We start from the raw sequence: 21,961 nt of genomic DNA on the forward strand, positions 1-21,961 counted from the left end.
ACGAGTATGACAGGAGCAGTGTGTGATTGCATCTACATGTGTGATTTTGTGCTTGTTTTAGCATTGTTCAAATCTCAGTCTACTCTCACTGCTGTTAATGTACATTTACACAGCTTTGTGTCACATTTCTCTTGTACAAAATGTTGCTGCACAGACCCTCTATCAACCCAGAGATGATTGTTTACAGGCCAGCCATCATTGCAGGCTACCCAGCAGTGCTCGTCCAGTCCAGTCTGAGGACAGTCTCCTCCATTAACTACAGGGCTGCACACTGTGCAGCAACCCAGAAAATGGGACGGCTGCTCAGCAGAGCGTGACATTACGTCACTGCTTTTAGAGATGACAAAGACAAAACTGCTCATCTCCCACAAAACTACTCATCTGCCAGCCCCTTAAAAAACAACATCTCCTCTTTAACAATAGTAATTAAATGATGTGAAAGTGGGACGACGGACACATATTGACAGAGAAGAATTTGAGTGGGGATGAAAGAAAACGAAAGAATTTTGCTGTTTTAGATGATTTGCTTTGTAATTAAACATCGTGACTGTGAAATATTGTGAAGCAATGGGATCGAGAAAGACGATGAGCATAGAGGACACTGAAAGAAGACAGTGGTTTTGGAAAGGAATAAAATAGGATGAATGCAGGTACAGTGATTTTACCAGTGACTGTGTTCCTCTCAATCCTTTATCAATAAGTCATCACATAAATTTAATCATTAATATGGGCTGCCTCGTGGCTCAGTGGATAGAGCAGGCACCCCATGCATAGAGGCTGTGTCCTCACTGCAGAGGCTGCAGGTTCAATTCCAGCCTAGGCCCTTTGCTGCATGTCTCCCCCCTCTCTCTCCCCCTTTCACACTTGTGCTGTCCAATCATTTAAAGGCAAAAACGCCCCAAAAAATATATATATCTTAAATTTAATCATTGATATATACTGTACAATCTTATCATTTCTTACTGAGCTAAGAAACCAGGACACTCTGCTTTTGTGAGGTGCACAAACTTATCCAACTAGCACAGCTGACCACGTCTAAACTTATCCCATTTCTGAGTGTTTCTCGTTTGCCTACTGATGTGTATATGCCATCATCACAGTTTAACATCATACTAAATATCCTCAAAACATGTTTACCGCACTCAAAAAAAATCCTCAGGAATATCTAGTCCAGCCAGTTTTGGGAGCACTTGACTGACATCTCCAGTCCTGTCAGCTGTCACACTGAAAACCTCATGATGCCACTGACAGAGGAGATGAGATGTTGCAGTACTTTAGCCTCCGCTGTGCAGCCTCTGACTTTTTCAAAACTGTAGAGGGTGTCCTTATTCTGGTGTGATGATTACTGAATAATTAGTTACACAATAAATATTATTCACTGAATTAATTAACTGCACACACAGTTTTAGCTGATGTGGTGTCAATACTAGACATGTCATCCCCAAACAAAAAGTATACATTTTTTACATTACATTACCTGTAGTGCTGTTTATATTTTAATTTGATTTGGGGTTAGTTGTCCCTTTAACACATAATAAATCACATAAAATTGTGATTGGCTGGATTTTGCTGACACCATCTACATTCTTATATACAGAATCCACACCAAAGTTATAGCCTGTGTCAACAGAAAAGGCCACATATTGCATTTTTCATTGCACAATAGCATAGACCATAAATGACATATTAACACAGTAGTCACTTTTACCCTGTTTTAAAGAAAATACTTTCTGTTTCAGTGACTGTTGTCTAGCAAACGCTACTTTTTCTTTTGTGGTGTATTAAAATGCACATTTCCTCAATAGCATATTTTCATACACCAGTGCGCCGTCTAGACAGAGAGCAGGGAACAAAGACCACCAACACTGCACAAATCATTATGATTCACACCATCTAGCATTCCAATAAATCAAATTGCGGAAAAGCGGCCACTTTAAGTCCCAAACATACTAGGACATAAAGGGGAGAATTTAAAAAAAAAATGATTGCGAAACAGCAACAGATGGGGATCAAAAATGGGGATAAACTAATTTCAAATGTAAATGTTAAACTGTTGTGTTAGACATGCCTAAAGTTTGATTCAATTACAATGTGCTGTGGCAAAATAAACTGTACCAACTGCAAATTAACTGTAAAATGTATGCATAATTAGTTAAAAAATGTAACGAACCTACAGTATATCCCACATATTCTGATTTCCTATAAATGTATTTATACTAACATATTTTTATATTTATATTATACATTACAATTAAAAATATACAAACATTCTGAAATGCTGCTCTATATTGTATCCCTGTACTCCAGTACTAAGTCCTGACCTGCAAGTGCATTTTTCAACCACAACTGTACTTGCTGACACACACTCTTATGATTTATGCAATGTAGCATAAACACTGGCCCAAATCCACCAAAAACCTTCATCAGTCATCGTCCCCCGTCTCCATAGAAACCTCTCGTCTAAGTCTCAGCCTAAACACAGTGCACTAACAGGCTACTCTAACCCAGTAATCCATACCACCATGGTAGAGAGAGATCCTGGACTTAGCATGAATCTGCAACTAATTGGATTTTCTTTCTTTTTTTTTCTGTTGGCTTTCTCCTTCCATGGCTAATTGTATGCTGGCTCTGCCTCAGTGGAGGCTCTCACAGAGGCTGTTCAGCTCCAGGAAGGAGCTGCAGTACAACAGACATTAATTAGGATATTAGAGACAAAGCAAGCTGAGCAGAACAGAAACAATGTTGTTGTTTTGTTTTTTTTAATAACAGCTGTGAATACCTGGATAGATTCTCTGAAAGACACACACCATTCAGCACAAATATTTAAATGTGATTGGGTCATTTAGCATCCTCTAATCCACAGTGATTTATATAACAAAGACTCTACTGCTGAGGGCCTTTGTGGAAAAAAAATAAAACTCAACAGAAGTGCACTCGGATAGAAGTGAAAAAGATAAACTATGTGAATAGAGGTATGCTGTTCAATCAATGCCAGACAGTGCTGAGTCTGCCTCTGTGGAGCCAATCAGACGCACTCAAAGAGGCAACGGTTTCTGATTGGACGACTCAACAGGCAGAAGGCAACTGTTGTTCCAACATCTAATCTCTGATTTAAGTACAAGCCCAGAGGGACTCACTGGAAACAAACAAACCGCTGCTGAGAGAAAACATGGGAGACACATATTGTGTTCTGCACGCACAGGAACACACACTCTTTGTCTCTTGCTTACTTTTGATGCCTGCCGATGCCATCGCTGGTAGTCCGCAAGTGTGTCAAAGTTGACAAAGTATGTCTGGGCCTGTGATCCGGCTGAGCTGAACATCAGGCAGTGCTGCCTCCGTTTCACCTCCTCCACCTCAATACAAAGACACAGATACAGTGAGGAGGAACACTGGAGGAGATAACGCTATCACAAAATAATTATCGTTATTCATTGTTGAAAAATATGGGTAAAAGAAAGACATTTTCAGTCATCTTAACACAATTATACATTAGACAGTATTATCCATCTCACCATTCTTCCATGAATAATTACCCTTGAAATTACATGTGCAAACTTGTTCACTTCAAGTGTGTGAGCCAGAGAGAGTGAGGACAGTTGTGAAAGTATTTTAACTAATTGATTGTGAATGCACAATTGAGGTTTACCACTAGAAAATACATACACAGAAATGTAAGCTGCATCTTTTTTTCCATAAAAAATTAATTATTAAGGGAAAATATCGCCCTCAGTTGATATAAAGTGAGAGGAAATGGTGCCATGCCATAGTTACAAGCGTCAGTAGTTAAAAAATGTCCCAGTGCTGCAAAGTCCTGTTCCTCCAAAAATACAAACTCCTTGTAGTTCAGTTCAGATTCCCAGTGGCGTTGAAGCTACCTATCTTGGGTATTTTTAACTGTCTCTGCTTTTTCACCAAACATGAGTGTGTTAAGCTAATACATATTCTTTTCATAAACATAACCCAGTAGTATTTTTTGCCTAAACTTTACGTTCACCACAGCCTTGTTGAGAAACGTTAAGTTTGAACACTACAAAATGAAATGTATCCATGTTTTAAAGAAGCATACAATGTGAACATTTATTTCTTGTGACTGGGTTGTAGAACTGTAGGGAGTGTATATTTTGGACTGGACTGTGGAGCAACTGGCATTGGTTTTTGGGATAATGGGCTGTTGCAAAAATGGGAAATCAGTCCAGTGGGACATTTTATGGACTGACAGGGCTTCGTAAGTTGGTTGTCAAAATGATGGGCAGTCCCCGAGAAACAAGGTTAGGGTCCCAATTTATTTCTAGTTTATTTATTTGCACATATATTTTAAAAAAACGTAAGAAGTTTTAAAAGTTTGAACAGGTTCTTTTAATTTTTAGTGTCTGCGTGGTAATGTGCACAAAGAATCATCACTGTCTATTGCTTCAAAGCTTTGAAATCAGAGGTTCAGAGCCATTTTACATCAAAGGCCAACAAAAAGCTAATTTAATTGGTTTCCTAAAAGCATCCGTTGTATTGTCTTTAGTTGTATATATTCTGTGACCTACATAGCACAGAGTCAAGATTGCATTGCTTTAGATGACACTTTGGTCTGCATGTACAGTGGTGAGTCATCTTTTTAACTGATGAGCTCTATGCAGCCGTCCAACCCAGCTGTGTTGTTACAGTGTATCTGCTCTCAGCCTGTAGTGTGTTCTCTACCCTGAGGACAGTGAAAGGTTAGCACCTCTTCAGGTTATCTGATCTCCAGACAGTGAACTCTCACCTTTCCCCCCACCAGGGGCAGGATGTGCATCTTCCCAGTCAGGCTGTCTTTGACGGAGGCCACGATTAAACAGGTGCCGCAGAGGATGACCTGCCGCTCAGCCCACTTATGCAGCTGCGACTTGCCCTTCCTGACGCTGAATACGCCTTTCAGCAGCGTCCGCTCCTGCTGGTCTGCATTCACTGGACGCTCTGGAGGGAAAAGCCCACACACAGAGGTTAGTGTAGATCTACAGACATTGATCTAGTGCACAAGAAACCCCCAAGCCTCCTGCGATAAACAAATTCACCTAATTAACAGCAAATGTTCTGCAGTTGCATGTAAGCTGCAATCTTCCAGAAAATGAAGTCATATAGATACTCACAGGTCACTATGACATCACCTACGGTTTAGTCAGCTCCTTCGCTTAGTAATTCCAGGAAATGATCTTACATCAGCACTTTAGATGGACACTGCCCTATTATCTCATATACTGTGGATAGGTCGCACTGCGCAATAGTAAGTTTGATCTTAGGGTAAGGGGAAGAAAGTTTCTCCATTAATCTCGTTTAAAATATATAATTATGTATTATCAGTATAATACAGTATAGTTTTGCTATGACTGGAGCCGAAGCGAAACCCTATTCTTTGTTGGGAACTGTGGGACACATTCTGGATTTGGTCATATTCAAATATTATGGATTTAATTTTTTTTTCTCTCTGGCTGTACCAATCATCTATGTTCATGTTTCTCACATGCTGCAAGCAGATACTCAATATCAAGTGAGCAGTGGGAAAAAGACAGAGTGCAGTAAGGAAACAGTCAGGAGAAGGCTAAATAAAGCCAAAATATAGCTTTGGGGGCCTAATTACAGAAACTTCTTTAGCTTTAAATGTTATTTCATCTCAGTTTAGGCTTACATTTAGAATTCTAACTGCATTTTGGGGAAAAAAATCCTATCTTATCTTAGGATAGAAATTTAGCTATCACATAACTGTTCTAACAAAGGGATTTCACAAGTTAGGAAACCTGGATTATAATGACAGAGACTTTTTCCTAAATTTTGAAATAATTCTGTCATGTCTGTATGGCAATTAGCTCTGCAACTAAAGATTATTTCCATTGTCAATTATTCTGACAGTTATTTCTTGATTAATTGATTAGTTGCTATAAAATGTCAGAAAATGGTAAAAAAAAAAAAAAAAAAAAAAAAACAGCCCATGAAGAAGTCCTCAAATGTCATGTTTTGTCCACAACCTGAAAGTATTTAGCCTACTGTCAAAACGGAGAAAAGAAACCAGAAAATATTCACAATTTAATTATCTGGAATCAGATAATTCCACCTTCTTTTCTCTAAGAAATTACTCAAACCAATAATTAATTATCATATTAGTTGCAGATTAACTTAATAATTGACAACTAATCAAATAATCATTGCAGCTTCAATGGCAATGTCAATGAGGATGGCAAGCAACATGAACAGAGAAATATAATGACTGAAAGACATGTCAAACTGCATGGTCACACTTTTAGGTTCCTGGACCGCACGTTAATGGGTGACAACTCACTTTTTAATTTAATCGACGTGCTATGTACAGCTATGGAGAGGCCTACTAGGAGGGTAAGATAGATGACAAATGCACTTTTTTTTGTCAAGGGTGACTTCCAGACTGAAGTTGCATATCTGTCTTTAAAATCATACATCTCACGCAACCTCACAGAGGTCACCCTAGCTATCTGTACTCTGGTGCTGCAGTATGTTGTGTGCTGATTGAATAATCAAATTTATAGGCATTGTTATAATTTCTTAAATGTATACTATGCAGGAATTGTTGGTCACAAGTGATTCTAAAAGCCAACCCCAGATTCACTCTTGTTTCGGGATGGGCTATATCCGCTTGGCGTTTTGCCTCACCTGATTTGCATTTTTTCAGCACCGTGTCCACAATTTTTTTAGCATTCTCTTGGATGCTTGCTGAGTACAGTCTGGCACCTGGTTGCTATCTTTTTTTTTTTTTAATAAAGTCTCAACCTCATGTGTGTGCTGTGTGCGGGAACAAAATAAGAAGAAAAAAAGAAAATACAGAGAGAGCAGAGTCTAATACACCACCACACATTTCCAGTGGGTCATCATGAGTGATGACTGAGAGAAATTACTTTTGTATGAGTCTATACATTGGTTTTTAGGTAAGCACTGCCTAGTATACCGTTATTTTAAGATAAGATAGGAGGTCTGAGACAGGTTAGGACACAGCCATGATTTTACAAATTGCCTCTGTAATAGGATTTGTCCTGTTTTTGAAACATAAGATAGGACAAGCAGTTAGGATATTTATCACTAATGAGGCCCCAAGTCTGACAGTATCAGTCAGATTTAGTCAAGTTGGGCCCTGAAGACATGGGCATGGACCGTTTTCAGTTTTAAGCTTAAAGAGAAGTATAAGTCATAGTGTCTCAATGAAAGATGCACATATGGCCCAGGTCTGGGCTTCAATTTGAGCCAGTGAAGAACTCTGAAGCCTCATTCCCACTGCACAAAAAAACAGCACCCGCTAACATCTAGCTTTTTCTTTTTTTTTTTTTTAAGATATTTTTTGGCTATTTCACCTTTATCTAATAGGACAGGGTACACGTATGAAAGAGGGAGAGAGAGGGGACGACATGCAGCAAAGGGCCAAGGCCAGAGTCAAACCTACGACTGCTGCAGCGAGGACTCAGCCTCTGTACATGGGGCGCCTGCTCTATCCACTGATCCACCGACACCCCAACATCTAGCTTTTTAATGTCAAATGACTCTGCAGTAGATATGGGTTTTTATGGCCTCCAGCTCTGATCGGCATTGATGGAAACACAACACCCAGGTAAACACGGTAATTTCAGCCCCTTAACCAGTGGGATACAATAACGCACCGTCATAATTTACAGTCCATCTCCTCCTAAGCAGCACTAAAACACCGATCTGCACCAAGTTTGAAAGAGATACTGAATAAGTGAGAGATATATCAAGAGAAGAAACCACTAAAATGTTTTCAAACACCTCTGTCCCTGCTGCTGTCAACTGTTCACCTGTTCTCCTGCCTGTCTGGATGTTGCACAGACACACCAACAAAACAACCCACACACGCACCCAAAAGCTGACAGAAAGCGGTCAGTTCACTGGCAGTGAGAATATACTCTACTGTACCTATATTTAGCGGTTTTACCCGTGTTTGAAAATACTGTGTGCATGCACTAATTTTAGGCGGAAAGGGGTATAAGTCAGAGTAGCTCAATTTATCTTTGCAAATAAGGATCAGCGCTCTTCTGTTTTTTCTCTTTCAACACTTCTTACCTCTCTGTATAGATCAAACTTGCAGGTACTGTCCAGGTGTCCCGTCAGTGTTGGTGAATATGTATATATCTATCCCTTCCTTCTCTCTTAATCTCTCTCTCTCTCCATCGCTGTCCTAACCTAGCAGTAGCATCAGTCATATTGATGAATGAGTCAGGGTTTTGTCACATTAAATTTCACTCTTTTCAATTAAATTATGCCAACTTGCACAGCAGGCAGCTTCAGCTGGCCAGTGCTGAAGGACACATCCGACAGCAGTGCTGTTGCCTCTGCCAGGCTTCAAGTACACTCAGGTTAATGGCAGGTCAAATAAGCACAGAGGAGACGTTGCCTCAGCCTCTTGTCCTCTGTTGTTAAATTTTCCTCAAACCAACTTATGCTGCCTCCCACTCAGAGGCTCTCATTGGCAATCTGCTCTCTCTTTTCCTCGTCCTGTCTGACTCGTTCTTCCTCTCCACCTTCCCTTTCACTTCACAAGGGCATCCAAATGAAATGAAAGGCTGCTCATGTTTTTCCTCGCCAGGGAAACTGATAATGAACAAGTCAAGTGCTTCTGACAACAAATTGGCTGGCTGGCAGATCAATAGCAGTGACTGATCCTTGGGCGTCCCCTCACTCGAAGAGAAAATTAGAGACAAAAACCCTCACAGGGTCAGAGATGGGTAATATGTGGAAGTGGAATAACATGACCTGAATATCAAACCATAATGCATTTTTGGCATGGATTGTCATGTGTTTGTAGTACAGAAAGTTGTCTGTCTGTATTTTGCTCAGATTTTTACTTTTAAAATTCTAAACTGTATTGTATTGAGGCAAAGTTTTTGTATGGCTGCTTGTGTTTACTAAATGACTAAATATTTGAACTTGAGTTTTGTTGGAAGACATGTTTATATTCCTCTAAGAAAGGAATCCAAAAAGTATTATTTACCCATCTGTATATGCAGTTTATGCTAGATCTCCTTTTTTGCCTTTTGTCCTGCTAACACATCAAATTGAATTCTTGTTTTATCCCCTTTTTAATTTTCTTTGTTTTTGTTTAATTCCACTCTCTCAGTGTCCCACTCTGTTTGTACTTTTATATCATGTCTTTGTGTCACTTCATATAATATATCTTTTGTCTGTTTATATGCCCCTGCACTTGCCCGGACTTGTTCTGTTATCACCGCATTTCACAATAAAATAAGTTTTTTTAAAAAAAGTATTATTCTGATTTCCACTGATACCCTGCTGTACTGGACTGCTGACTGTGTATCACTGCTAAAGGAATAACTATTATGGACTGACGCTTAAATCCATGCAAAGAATTCACAAATAAATCCCTTCTCTATGTGCCATATACAAAAAAAGACAAATATGTATAATAGTATTTTTACTGTCAGCAACATTAAATGTTTACAGAATACAGCCGACAGTGGAGAGAGTAAATCAGAATAAACCAAAAATAATACAATCATTAAAACAAGTAATTAAGCAAAACACTCGCCCACTGCAATGCACACATCAATAAACTCGTCATCACGCACCCACTCTCTGACACTGACACAGGTTGACAAGATGCTCTCACTGGCTTCACAACATATCACCAGAAACAAGCACACTTATCTTTGTTATGCTGTCAGGGGGTTACAGTCTTAAGAGCACTACCTGCAGGGTGGTAACACCGTCTGGCCGAGCTTGTCAATCCTCCATATTGCGAGAAACAATTCCTCAACAACCCTAAAACCAGCTAGAAGTTGCTTGGTTGAAGTTTTCCAAAGTCAGCTTGTATTTTATCACAAGTCATATCTTATAATATCCTGCATGTTCTTCCTTTCTTTACACTACATTTTTATTCTTTTTATTTTGGATTTCTATGACACTGGTCGTCTAACAACAGGCATGGGACGATATTAAAATTTAATGATACGATTATCCTGGCCACAATAATTACAATTCGCAGTATTATCCTTATATTCATCATAATATGATTTAGTTATCACCACACATACACTGTCATTCTGTGGAAATAAATATTCTTTTCACTTGAATGATTAAGCTGGAGTACAGTTTAAGTACCTTTGACTCACAAAGGAGTAGAGCTGAAACGGTCAGAAAACTAACAACTATTTTGATAATCAATAGATGATGCCGAAGCTAAAATGTCCAAGGTAGGGATTTTGACAGAAGACCATAAGGCCAACAAAACTGTCAATGAGTAACATCATACCTCAATGAAATAGGTTGTCTGTTGGAGCTAGGGGTGATAAATGCACACAAAAAATGCACACTTCAATACAGGATGTGAGCGTAGAAGCATCCATACATACACAACACATTGCTTTTAGTACTTCCATATCAAAAGAACCACCCATATGAAAATCATTGGCCTATTTACGCAATATCATACAAATCCCAGCCATAAAGAGCCAACTCTTAAAACAAACACACATGCTATCCCTCAAGGTCTGTGAGGCTATTAGTTGCTAGGGAAACAGGTTGTTCACAAAATCAAAGTCCAATCTGAGTTGGTAAACCTCCACACTGTCTCCAGCAACCTCTGGCTGCTCTGTGGAAAGCTGGACAAATCAATCTCATCCCACCGATGACAAATAATGTTGACCATTCCCAGTGGCTCCAGAGGGGTTTGGTGACACGGTCGTAGATGTTGCGTAACACCATTTTCTGTTGCAGGATGTTTTTGTCCAAGCTACAGGAGTCTGGAGGAGCAGAGCCACAGAGAGCGAGGCCGTGCTGCCTCAACCAAACTAATCATCAACGTGTCAAGCGGCTTCCTTGGAGACTGCCAAACCACAGGGACAGTGTGACAAGTGACAGATCAGAGAGTTGACTGTATGGCTTCTTGTCTCTCCTCTGTTCATCTTTAGTTTGGCTGCAGCCTTCACTTGCCAGCAAACTCAGTGACATCTCACTTCACGCGGCATGCCAGATGAGCAACGAGGTCGCGACAGGTCAGATTCTGCTCCATTATCAGTGAAGAATAAAAATGGACAGAGAAACAGATGGAAAGAGGGATAGGAGGGGAGAGAGGTGGAACTAAAAGGAACTAAGAGGAATATGAAAGGTGTGCGATGGATGTGACTGGTAGACGAAAAATAAGAGATGAAGGCTGAACGTGGAAGGCTAGAAAGGACTTATTAAAACAGAGGCTATTGTTCAAAGTAGCTGCTTATAAAAAGAATAGAATTGGGGTAACTCACTGCCAGTTGTTATGGCCGCAGTCACTACAGCTGAGTTGAAGTTGATTTCCAATACTCAGGTATAAAAGAATGGGTCTATTATATGCCAAAAGCTGCCTCATATGAATCCACGCTGTCCATGACAGAAACCATGTCAAGTGACCAATGTGGGGGGATTTTAGGAATTATATTACACTGTCTGAAAACCCTGAAATATGACTTTTGTGTGCTCTTCCACAGCCTATTTTTTTTTCAAAATTATCAATCAACCTGTCATGTACCAACGCATTCAAAATCAATAAAAAATTGGAGTATTAAGAAAAAAAAGGGGGGGGGGGGGGGGTAACTTCATGTCTTCATGCCCATTACTATAACTATGAATGGACAGGGACGTCATAGTGGGGGTAAAAAAATGGAAATGATCAGGGGCCCTTCAAAAGCCTGGAATAAAAAGTTTTGTTTCATTAGCAACTTTTTTTCCTGAGGAATCCTTGTTACAACTAAATTAATGGCTTTTAATTAATTGGCTGAAAAAAATCTGCTGAAAGATTGAAATGATTAGAAAAGATTAAAAAAAATAATAGTGGAAGCTTTCTGAGGCCCCTCTCACACCGTGAAGGCAATATGATTTAGTCCACCCCTGCACTAAGACTCATCTCTAAACGCAGCTAAAGCCAAGTGTGACTGCTAATGCTGCTGGAGCATGGATTACACTGTCATGTTTTTCTCAGAAAAAGGGAAGGAAAGAAAGAAAGGGAAGGGAAAAAAGAAAACTGACTTTGTAAAAAAAACAAAAATCTAAAGGTGCATGAGAGAGACATGGATCAAGAGAGAGAGGACAGGGGGCCCACACAGACTGCTCATGCATAGGGCTCATAATTTGGTGCTACGCCCTGTCAACAGTTATATAAATAGCATCACATGCATTTTCAAATAGTGAAAATAGAGCAGCAGTAAGTTTATTATTCAATAAGATGATTGACAAGAAATTAATTTGCAACTATTTTGCAAATTAGTAAAAAAAAAAAAAAAAAAAGATATTTTCATCCTCTCAAATAAGAAATTATCTAAAATAATATTCTCCAAAAATATCTATCTGTTAGAATGATAAACAAGAGTAGCGATGTATTATTCAGAACAGTTGTTGATTAACTGGGTGACAGCATACATAATGTATGTCAGAAAATTCACCATTACTTTTCCAAGAATGTCTGTACTTAAGAGAGCCTCAAAGTAGCTGCCCTTCAGTAAACCTCTTAAGAATAAAAGAGCAACACAAAATGCTTCATTTAAAATGATTCATCATTGTAGGTGGAATAAGAAGAAAATTACTGCAAAACAGGTAAAGTGACTTCCTTCTATTTTATGGTCAAAAGAAAAAAGTCATTCTTGCAATTTTCATCTCTTTTGTCTAACAGTTTTAGTCTCTCTTTTCCTGATCTCCTTGATCTGGATACATTTTTGAGACTGCTTTAATTTACATGATTTCAAGGCAACTTTCCAGCACTCGGAAGAACACAATACTCCCTGTATCCCAGAGCTTTTTTGTCTTGCTCAAGATTGCATAGATTGCGTTAGCATGCAGTAGGGGGTCAGTGGAGGCGGAAACACAGTCTGATTTCACTCAGAACAGCAAGCTCTTTTTGGCAGCAAATTCAAATTCAACCCACCACCCAGATGCCTCCTCTTGGTGGTCCGTGTTTACCTCTATTTAAAAAAAAATCTCTTATTTAAACTTTGTGCAAGAAATTCATTTCTGACAACAAATATAGCAAGTCTGCACTGTGCAGAACACAGATGGAAGATGCACAGCTAAATACTGCTTTTGAGTGCAGATGACATTAAAACAGAACAATAAAATAATGGCCATTTTTCAGCAGCAGTGAGCCTTGAAAACTGACCATGAGTCTTGGTTGAGAGACAGTCTGCAGGTCTGAAATAAGAAAGAGGAAATCCTTGGGAGAAACGGAGCTCCATCATGGAAACAGCATGTTACGAGAAGCTGTCAGGAAACCACCGAGTGCTCGCTCTCTGCAGAGCTCTGTTGCTCAGGGCAAGTCTGTGGGAACCCCAATCTGAACAGAGGTTCATTTTTGTCTTAAATCTGACAGCTTCACCATTTTCTGTCTCTGTAAACCAGTTCTTTCTGCCTTTATACCATAAATAAGGGGGGTACCTTGTGCTTGGTGATTCACTGTGATTTTAATCTTTGTGTTCCTCAAGGACATGATTATTTTGACTCAGTGATAAACCACTGGGCCTCAAAGTTTCAGACATCGGTTCACCATCCATGTCATCACAGATTCGGACACCCAAAGTCTTTATTTAAGTTTAATTTCCCCTTGTAAATCAGCACTACCCAAATCAATAACTTATTAGGTGAGTTCACACTGCTTGCAGATGACTTATTTCCTTTTACTCTGACAGTGGGCCCGGCAGAGGAGGAACAGGGCTCATGGGAGCTTGAAGCAGGCCTCGTCTGTGCTGCAGCTGCATGGGCCAAAACAGAGAACCACTGGCCCTCAGGTCTCTGCCGTTGTTTTCACTAGGAGCGTTTTTATTAAGTCAGCATTTAGAAATGTTTACACCCCTCTCCATGTTTGTTTTCATCTCATCTGTGCACCACTGCAGGAGGGTGTGTGGGAGAAGCAGGAGGGTGGAGAAGATTCAAGATGACTTTCCTGAACAAACACGAGGATGATGAAGTTTAATAAATTACCTACTGCATTGTACTTTGAAACACTTCAGTGGCTTGAGAGAGAATAAGGCCATAAAACAGACAAATGCACACACATGCCAATGAGCAAATGTTCACACCTACACATAAAATCAAAGCATGCTCTTCTATTTGCATGAAGACCACTGTCTCATAACAAGCCCATGTCTCCTTGCACCCCTGTGCCTCTGGTTGAATGCCTATGAATTAGGAGGTTTAACCAAAGAGCAAATTTCCTCCTCAGACTGATTCATTTGCATGATTTCTGGTGGCCTGAAAATTTAAAAATCCGTTTTCAACTAAAGTTAACACATTTATGCTGGTTTTTGTAAATGCAATGAAAATGTAAAAAATGGGAAAAAGACTGCTTTCCCACTGCCAACAGAGAGCCATGTAAAGAGCAACAGCACGAGCAAGCCTATCTTTTTTTTTAACTGGTGTGTAATGTTCAACATCACGGATTGACTGGGAAACAGTGGAAAGCTGTATGGCAGCAGGTGCATGGTACTGTTTCTCAAGCAGTGTGTAAACAGAAAAAAAGCAGCATGAAGATCAGTGACAGTGATGTTACAGTGGTTACGCTTTTTGCTTTTTGTCTCTCTTACGTATTCAGTTTCACTCTCAGCTAAATTTTGAACCATAAAAGCATTGCTTGGACAGAGATGGGTGCGTCATTGCTTCGTACTGGCAGAGGGGGTAAAATCAGAGCATCATTTCTGTATTTGTCAGTACACACAATTATCAGACATTGGCAGTCTTCGACACACCACACGTATGCAATCATGTGGGTTAGCGCAAGGTCAGCCACAGTACGGTGCCACTGTAGCAGTCTAGGAGTTTAGCAGCGCCCAGGAGGTAGACTGGCATCTTTCCAGCTGCCAGTCCAGCCTCTACACTTGCTTCAGTACAGGGGACTTGAACCAGCGACCCTCCAGTTCCCAAGCCTACCATCATCACCTATCACTGCCGGATAGGAAGCTGACTGAAGGTGTAAATACCCATGATAACTTCAGAGTTGTTTGTACCAGGAGTGCATGCAGATTAGAACTGAGAAAGCCAGAAGTTAGTGGGTGTTAGTAAGTTTTTTGTCCTAGTGGGAAAGGGTCTCAATATTTCACAAGGAAAGAAGATGGGAAAATCAACAGAAAATATAAAGTCTTCGTAGCAGAAGTATGTTTGTAATATTGTTACGGGTCAGTTCACCCAAATTGCTTAACCCACCCCCCCCCCCCCCCCCCCCCCCCCCAAAAAAAACACATTTCCGTTATCAAATACTTTCAGAGGGAGTATTTCTTTGGCAGAAAAACATTCCTAGAAGACCAATGTGGTCTGTGGATAATTTAGATTATTTTGAGTAATCGAGACATTGTTTATGCAGGAAGACATGCTTCTATTCATTTTTTAAATACTAATCACAATAATAACAATAACAATAAATCCACCTCAGATGTACTGTGGAATCTCAGAGAGATACCTTAAGACCTCAGTACATAAAACCAGAATTATCTACATGGCAAGATACCCTTTTAATCAGCTTGCTTTCCCTCAGGTTTATCTCGCTTTCAAGTTGAAAACCAGTGTATAGACACTCAAAGCCTATTAAATGCAGGGCTGACACATGCAGTGCACCACATCAGGTGGTTTTGTAGAGGCTGTAGTCTTTACTGATGGACCACAGTTTCCCTCGTCTGCTTAGTCAGATCATTACCCCTGACAACAGCTGTGAGACAAGCAAGCACCTGGGAGAGGGATCTCAGAACAAGGCTGTTGTTGTGTGTTTCAACAATGCATCACAGCCCACCTACAACAGCACTGTGGGTGGGAATGAAAAACCAGTTACCTTGTGTCAGCCAAAAATTGAGGTGTACTGGTGAAGCTGTATGACTGGAGAGTTTCTGAACACCAGCAGGAGAGTGGGGGGGGGGGGGGCACTGAGATAATTCAGCACAACCACAACAACCTGTGAGCTATGCTCCAAAACAGTTACTGCTCACTACCTCCTCAGTTTTAAGGGCAGCAAACGGACAAATGAAGTTGTGCTCTCAGCCTTGGCAATCCATCAAGAGCGCCAGAGTACCAGTCATGCCTGGTCTCTGGTCCTCTTTTCCCATGAGTTGACAAAAGGAGGCAGGAAGTCTCCAAGGGGCCTGGCTAGACTCTGACCAATGTGGCCTGACTACTGATAGTAGCCAAGATCTGACCAGTTCTCATGTTGGCGAGAGGGAAACAACAATAAAGCTTCCACTGGACACACAGAGCCGGGGAATAAGACTGAGGCAGCACAGTGAGCTAAAGACCCGACAGCTAAACAAGCAAATGTCAGTTGTAACAAGCAGACAAGAAGAGAAAGTTGTGTACCTCATTCTAAAGAGGCTCACAAAAGTCAGAAAACCATAACAGTGCTACTTCTGTTTTGATGAGTGATGATTATCTGTGCAGTGTCTTGTATCAGGTGAGAGACCCACAAAAAAGGTGTTCTGTGGGTGGTATTTTGTCTTCATTTTATTTTCAGTTCAGTTTTAGGTGAACAAAAAAAAAAACGTGGGTCGGACCATGGGTGTTGGATGATAAATATATATATAATAATATAATGAGAAGAATAATCATTTCATCTTTTAATGTTTTAAACTTAACTACTAAATATATGCGTCAGCTTTCTCTTCTGCACCAGGTGGAATTTGACAGTTGCTTCAATCATGTGCTTCAAAAATACAAGTCACATGTTTCATCATTATATGATATTACATTGATTCTTTGGACAATGAGACAATATTTGCTGATATCCCAAAGTCTGCTATGTTTCAGTTTCTATTCTGTTCAGTTCAGGGGCCTGCAATTGATATGAGATATCAGTAAAAATTCTTATTGTCTTTTTTTTGGCTGCTTACCATTATCTGCCTGGCACTAGGCCTCTGGCACTGTTTGAATGTTTAGGAAGAAGGTGTGCTTGGATGGAAATGGTGGCACAGACATGGTATGGGAATTTCAAAATACCTTAAAGATGACAATATGTATCGATGTTTGCGCTTTGCATCAATGATACTGGATCGTTGATCATTGAATCAATATATTGATTCAGACTGATGTTTTATTACACCTCTAGTTACTAACGAGCATGTTAACTGTGGAGATGTGCATCTCAAATTTATGAAAATAAGCTAAGAAATATTCATTTAAATTGTATTTCCTGAATTACCTTTACAGTTACCCTTAAACCTGGATCGACATCACTTTCTTGTGCTTCGTTCAGATACCTTCACAAGCATTTAAACCTTCAAAATCTGACCAAATTAGTTTGCTTTCTTTAGAAAAAAGGGGGAAAAGGTCATGATCAACTTGTCAAGAGGCCTTGTGTTTTGTTTTTTTTTAATTTACTTTACTTTTCTTTTTTTCTAATTTTCAGGTAATTTTGATTTACTTTTTACATTTTTCTTCTCTGATTATTGGGTCGTTCTTTCTTCAGTTGCATGTTGCCGTTTATCAATGTTTTTTAAAGACATCAAGCCAATTTACTCAGGTCTCAAAGGGTTAAACAGCTCATTGGTTATTATAAGACTGGCAGTTTTGGGATGAGCCGCTAATCTTGTGTCTTCTAGTCGGGTTGCACAACTAGTTGGTCCGATGTGCATGTGTGTGTAGTGTTTATGAAAGATAAAGCAAAACATGATACACATAAGTCTAGGATTAAAATTTTATGCTTCTCAATTAAGGATCCGGAGACCGGATGTGGTGTGAGCGTTTCACACGCCATGTTTACATTAAAAGTCAACGCAAAGAAGCTGACTGACGCAAATTCAGACCAGGCAGCACAATGGACACGACGGAGGCGATAAGGCCTATCTCGCCGCTTCGTGCAAGTTCAAATTTTTCAACTTGACTGAAAATTTCGAGTGGGGTTGTGTTGCAATAGCCTGTCTGTTGATATTCTCTCAACATTAATGAGACATCAAGCTTCACTCAGCTTTACAGAGACAGAACAAATAAGGACCTGAAGGGCTTGAGATCAGCGAGCAAAGCTATTAAGTTACATGGTAAGCTCTGAACATACACCTGTGTCATAACATAAACACAACCGCAGCTGTTGAGGACGGATTTTCGCGAGTTTCAAAATGCTCCAAAAATGAACAAGCGACCAAATATGAGTGAAAAACGCAATGCAAAGTTTTTCTTCGCATTCGGTGTGAACGCAAAGTGACTATCACACTTAAATCAAATGTGCTATGCAGCCTTTCTGTGCAGTTTGCATGCTCTCTTCACATTCTCTCCAGAGAATTTCAATACAAAGCTGCTGAGATTTGTATTTAGCTTATATTCATATTCAGCGTGGCAGCGCTGCATTTCAATGTAGGGAGGGTTGTGGGAGGAATTACATGTGAGCCCTTTAGACGCTGTGGTTTGCTCACTCTTCCTGTTCCTGTGTTCCTGCAGCATTTGAGCAGTTCAGACTCCAAACAGAAGGAGTTCCACTGACTCAGCAGGAACATCAGTCGCTTGATCAAGTGTAAACGCATTACAGATCATTCACCATTTAGCCTTAATGGTAAATCCCTTAATGCTGCTACTGTAAGAGTATCATTAGACTGACACACAGACTGAAACGGGGAGAACTACTTATGTCTATGGGTTTTTGTGAGCTGTTTTAAGACACATGCAGGTATACACATTTGTCCAAAACGTCACATCCATTTGCTACTGCATTAATATATCACATTGACACAGGGACACTTAGTCACTTCTGTCTTGGGTTCATGGGAGCATGTTGACAGCAGCAGGTGAAAGGCAGCCCACACGGGGGACAGAGAATCACCACAGGATGACGGATGGTCAGTCACTTATCATGAGGCCGTGGTGGGCGTGTGTTTGTGTTATCCCATGCTATACTGAGTACAAGACACAGCTTCAGAAAGGCATCACTCTCAGGGAACCTCAAACAACAACTGGCTTCACTTTGTCCTTGCTGAGAGCACACATACTTTTATGCACACACACAGACACAAGATCAGAAGAGGATGTGATAAAAACCATTTTGGAGTGTTTGACCTGCTGCAGCCTGTTTTTAGGCCTTCAGGTCAGTTTTCTTCCTGCCAGACACCACTGAGCTGCAGCAGATAGTAAAGATTTGGGATGATGGCCCCTGCGGGTCAGTACTCACCACTGTAGAAACGGATCAAACAGCTGAGGTCTGAGTTGGCTGCTTCTTGCTGCACTCGTACGGTCTCTGTGTAGCCCATTGCTGCCAGGTAGTCATACACCATCTGCAGCGGACGCTCAGAGGGGTCCAGCCTCCTACAGGACAAAAGAAAAGGAAAAGTGGTGTAACAATGCCTGCCACAAATTAGTTAGACCAGTTCGTACGGGATAACAGAAGAGACCAGACAGAGTCCTGAGAGAAAAACTCTTCTTCCAGAGTCATGAGGTGTAAATATGCAGCATTAAAAATATGAATATACAGCGTTACAAATTTCAAACAGCTCTGATGGTAGATTACCTGGCGGAGATGAGAGCGCCACTGCCACGAACTGAAGTGTGGTTCCTGTGGTGTGAGTGCTGTTTTTGGTCTTTTGTTGAAATAAAAAATGTCCTGACAGAGCACCAGGTGGTAATTTAGCGCCACAAAGCTACCGAATCATAAAAGAAGAAAAATTAACTTGTGTCTGCAGCTTCAGTGGTTTGGTTCTGTAGAGTAGTACATAAATGAGTAATCATCGCATTGCATCTGCTCCCCTCAGGATGCCTCACATAACTGGAGCATGGGCAGTAGCAGTTTTTTTCCTCATGTTAAAACCTGCATTCCTCACTATGATTAGCAAAATGAACTATATATACTTGCTTATTTTCTCAACAAAAGCCAAATACATTTTCTGAAATGTATGATAATTTTTTTTTCCTCCAACTGTGCATCAAACTTTAACTGAGGAAATCATCATGACCCACTAATAATCACTTTAAGGATGTTCCCGCTGACACCTAACAGGTTGAACATCAACCCTGAAATCTGCTACCCAGCCTGATAAAAGATGCCTCTCACATACTCTCTGGCTGCAAACAGTAAATGCAACTCACACTTTCACTTCCAATCTGATCAGCTGGAAATGGTCCAAACAAAGTGCTGAGTTTCACTCATGCTCAGTCATTTCCCGAAAAGCTAGTCATTACTTAACTGTTCAACTGATAGTCTGAGTCATCCACTTTTATGACTTTAAATGCATTTTCACTATGCACATTTATGATGAATTAATGTCAGTGACCATAAATTTTGACAGCTGACACTAGCTTTTTACAGATATATCAGTATCTGTTTACATGATGAGTGACAGAGAAAACTTGATTAATAGAGTAACATTTACAGTAAATAAGGCAAATGCTTGAATTTTGAAACATTACTGACATCCCCTCAGCACAGTCAGCAAACAAATATCAGTAGCCATGTCCAAACCAAAAGTCATTTCACTCTGTCAGCCTATATTAGGGGTCATCAACCACATTTGTCCGAGGGCCAGAATTTTTCCAGGCAGACACTGTGGGAGCTGGACTTTCAAATACAAAAATGTATTTAGATCTAAGGAGTCTGTTATTGTTTAATGATTTAGGTCATAATTGTTTCGTAATATAATAAAACTATTTAAATAAAAATTAAAATTAAAATTAAACATTAAATAAGAACATGTGAACAAATATATATAACAAAATGTTAACTGAGAGCCATGAGTTTGTCCCCATTCTTGCAGGAAGATATTTGCCAGGGTTCAGACCATTCAATGTGTCCACACCGCCGAGTTGACTGGGATTGAGCACCGTAGCCCATGTGTGTATAAGCCACAGCCCATGTATGTGTGTGTGTGTGTGTGTGTGTGTATCTTTGAGAGAGAGAGGGAGAGGGACAGAGAGAAGGGAAGAGAAGGTGGACAATAACACTCAATGTTTCTGTAAGTTAGGCTATTAATAACTTACTGAGAAAACTGCTTTGTCACTTTCTGACACATCACTACTACTTGCAAATAATAAGATGACAAATAGATTTATAACGTCTTTAGTACCCGTGGGTGGATCCCACATAAAAAGGGCGATGGTAAATCAGTCCTAATAATCGTATTTAAATCTTTATTGTTTTGGGGTTTGCTTCAATATAGGAAGAAGAAAAGCTAGATATCAGAAATACCAGAACACATTTCTTACCTCCTCACATTTTTTAATCAATGAATACAAGGCTTCCACTCATTTTCAGGACAAAATTTCAAAACTTTTTCATGACTTTTCAAGGATCAACAATAATTTAAAAAAAAAATCTTGCTGCATGTGCCCAGCGTTTTTCAAACATATCACATTCAAACTCTATTCAAACCTAATCTCAGCTCATGACGTTTTGTTATGCATTATTATATTGACAGCTAGAGAAAATAAATTTGCCATCACATGGCGGGACATTAAACCATGTGGTTTCCATGGAAGACTACTGTTATTACTGTAATTTTATTACACACATCACAATTCCATGACTTTTCCATAACTGTCAGTGATTTTATCTAATTTCATGACTTTTTCCAGGCCTGTAAAGCGTGATTGTGAAATTCTATGACTTTTCCAGGTTTTCAATGATTATGGGAACCCTGTTAACATTCTGCGGGGCATACGTGGCACTCAGGCTGCCGGTTGACAATCACTGCCTGTATGATTTGATTTCAGAAAGCCGTGGCCGCAACACGTCAGTACATGATTTATGCGGCTTCTAGCAGGCAGCAAGAGGAGGGAGACTCAGTCCCTGTTGACCATTCACACTGACGCTTACACTTAACACAGATATGCCTCATTTATTCACAAATCCTCCAACCTTGGGCAATGCAGCAAGAAGCTGTTAAATCTCTGTCAAATGCCACCCAGCGGGTTCATCTGTCCTCAGAGAGGAAGGTAAATTATGCAGCAAACTATGGAAATGTATCCCTCGGATTACTGTAGACATACCCGGTCTCCCCTGTAACAGAGGTAGGTGGGGTTTACAGAAACA

At 40.1% G+C, this 21,961-nt stretch overlaps 1 protein-coding gene across 1 annotated transcript in view; it reads right to left on the reverse strand.

Moving 5' to 3' along the window:
- phlpp2 (PH domain and leucine rich repeat protein phosphatase 2) overlaps positions 1-21,961 on the reverse strand; it is a 51,921-nt gene that overhangs the window by 17,256 nt on the left and 12,704 nt on the right. The window contains exons 4-6 of the mRNA XM_042488110.1: positions 19,112-19,245; positions 4,757-4,947; positions 3,231-3,356 (exon numbers count right to left, since the gene is read on the reverse strand). Coding sequence (XP_042344044.1) covers positions 3,231-3,356; positions 4,757-4,947; positions 19,112-19,245 — 451 coding nt within the window. The remainder of the gene's footprint in view (positions 1-3,230; positions 3,357-4,756; positions 4,948-19,111; positions 19,246-21,961) is intronic.

The sequence above is a fragment of the Plectropomus leopardus genome, chromosome 1 (assembly GCF_008729295.1).
Source record: "Plectropomus leopardus isolate mb chromosome 1, YSFRI_Pleo_2.0, whole genome shotgun sequence".
Lineage (NCBI taxonomy): Eukaryota > Metazoa > Chordata > Actinopteri > Perciformes > Serranidae > Plectropomus > Plectropomus leopardus.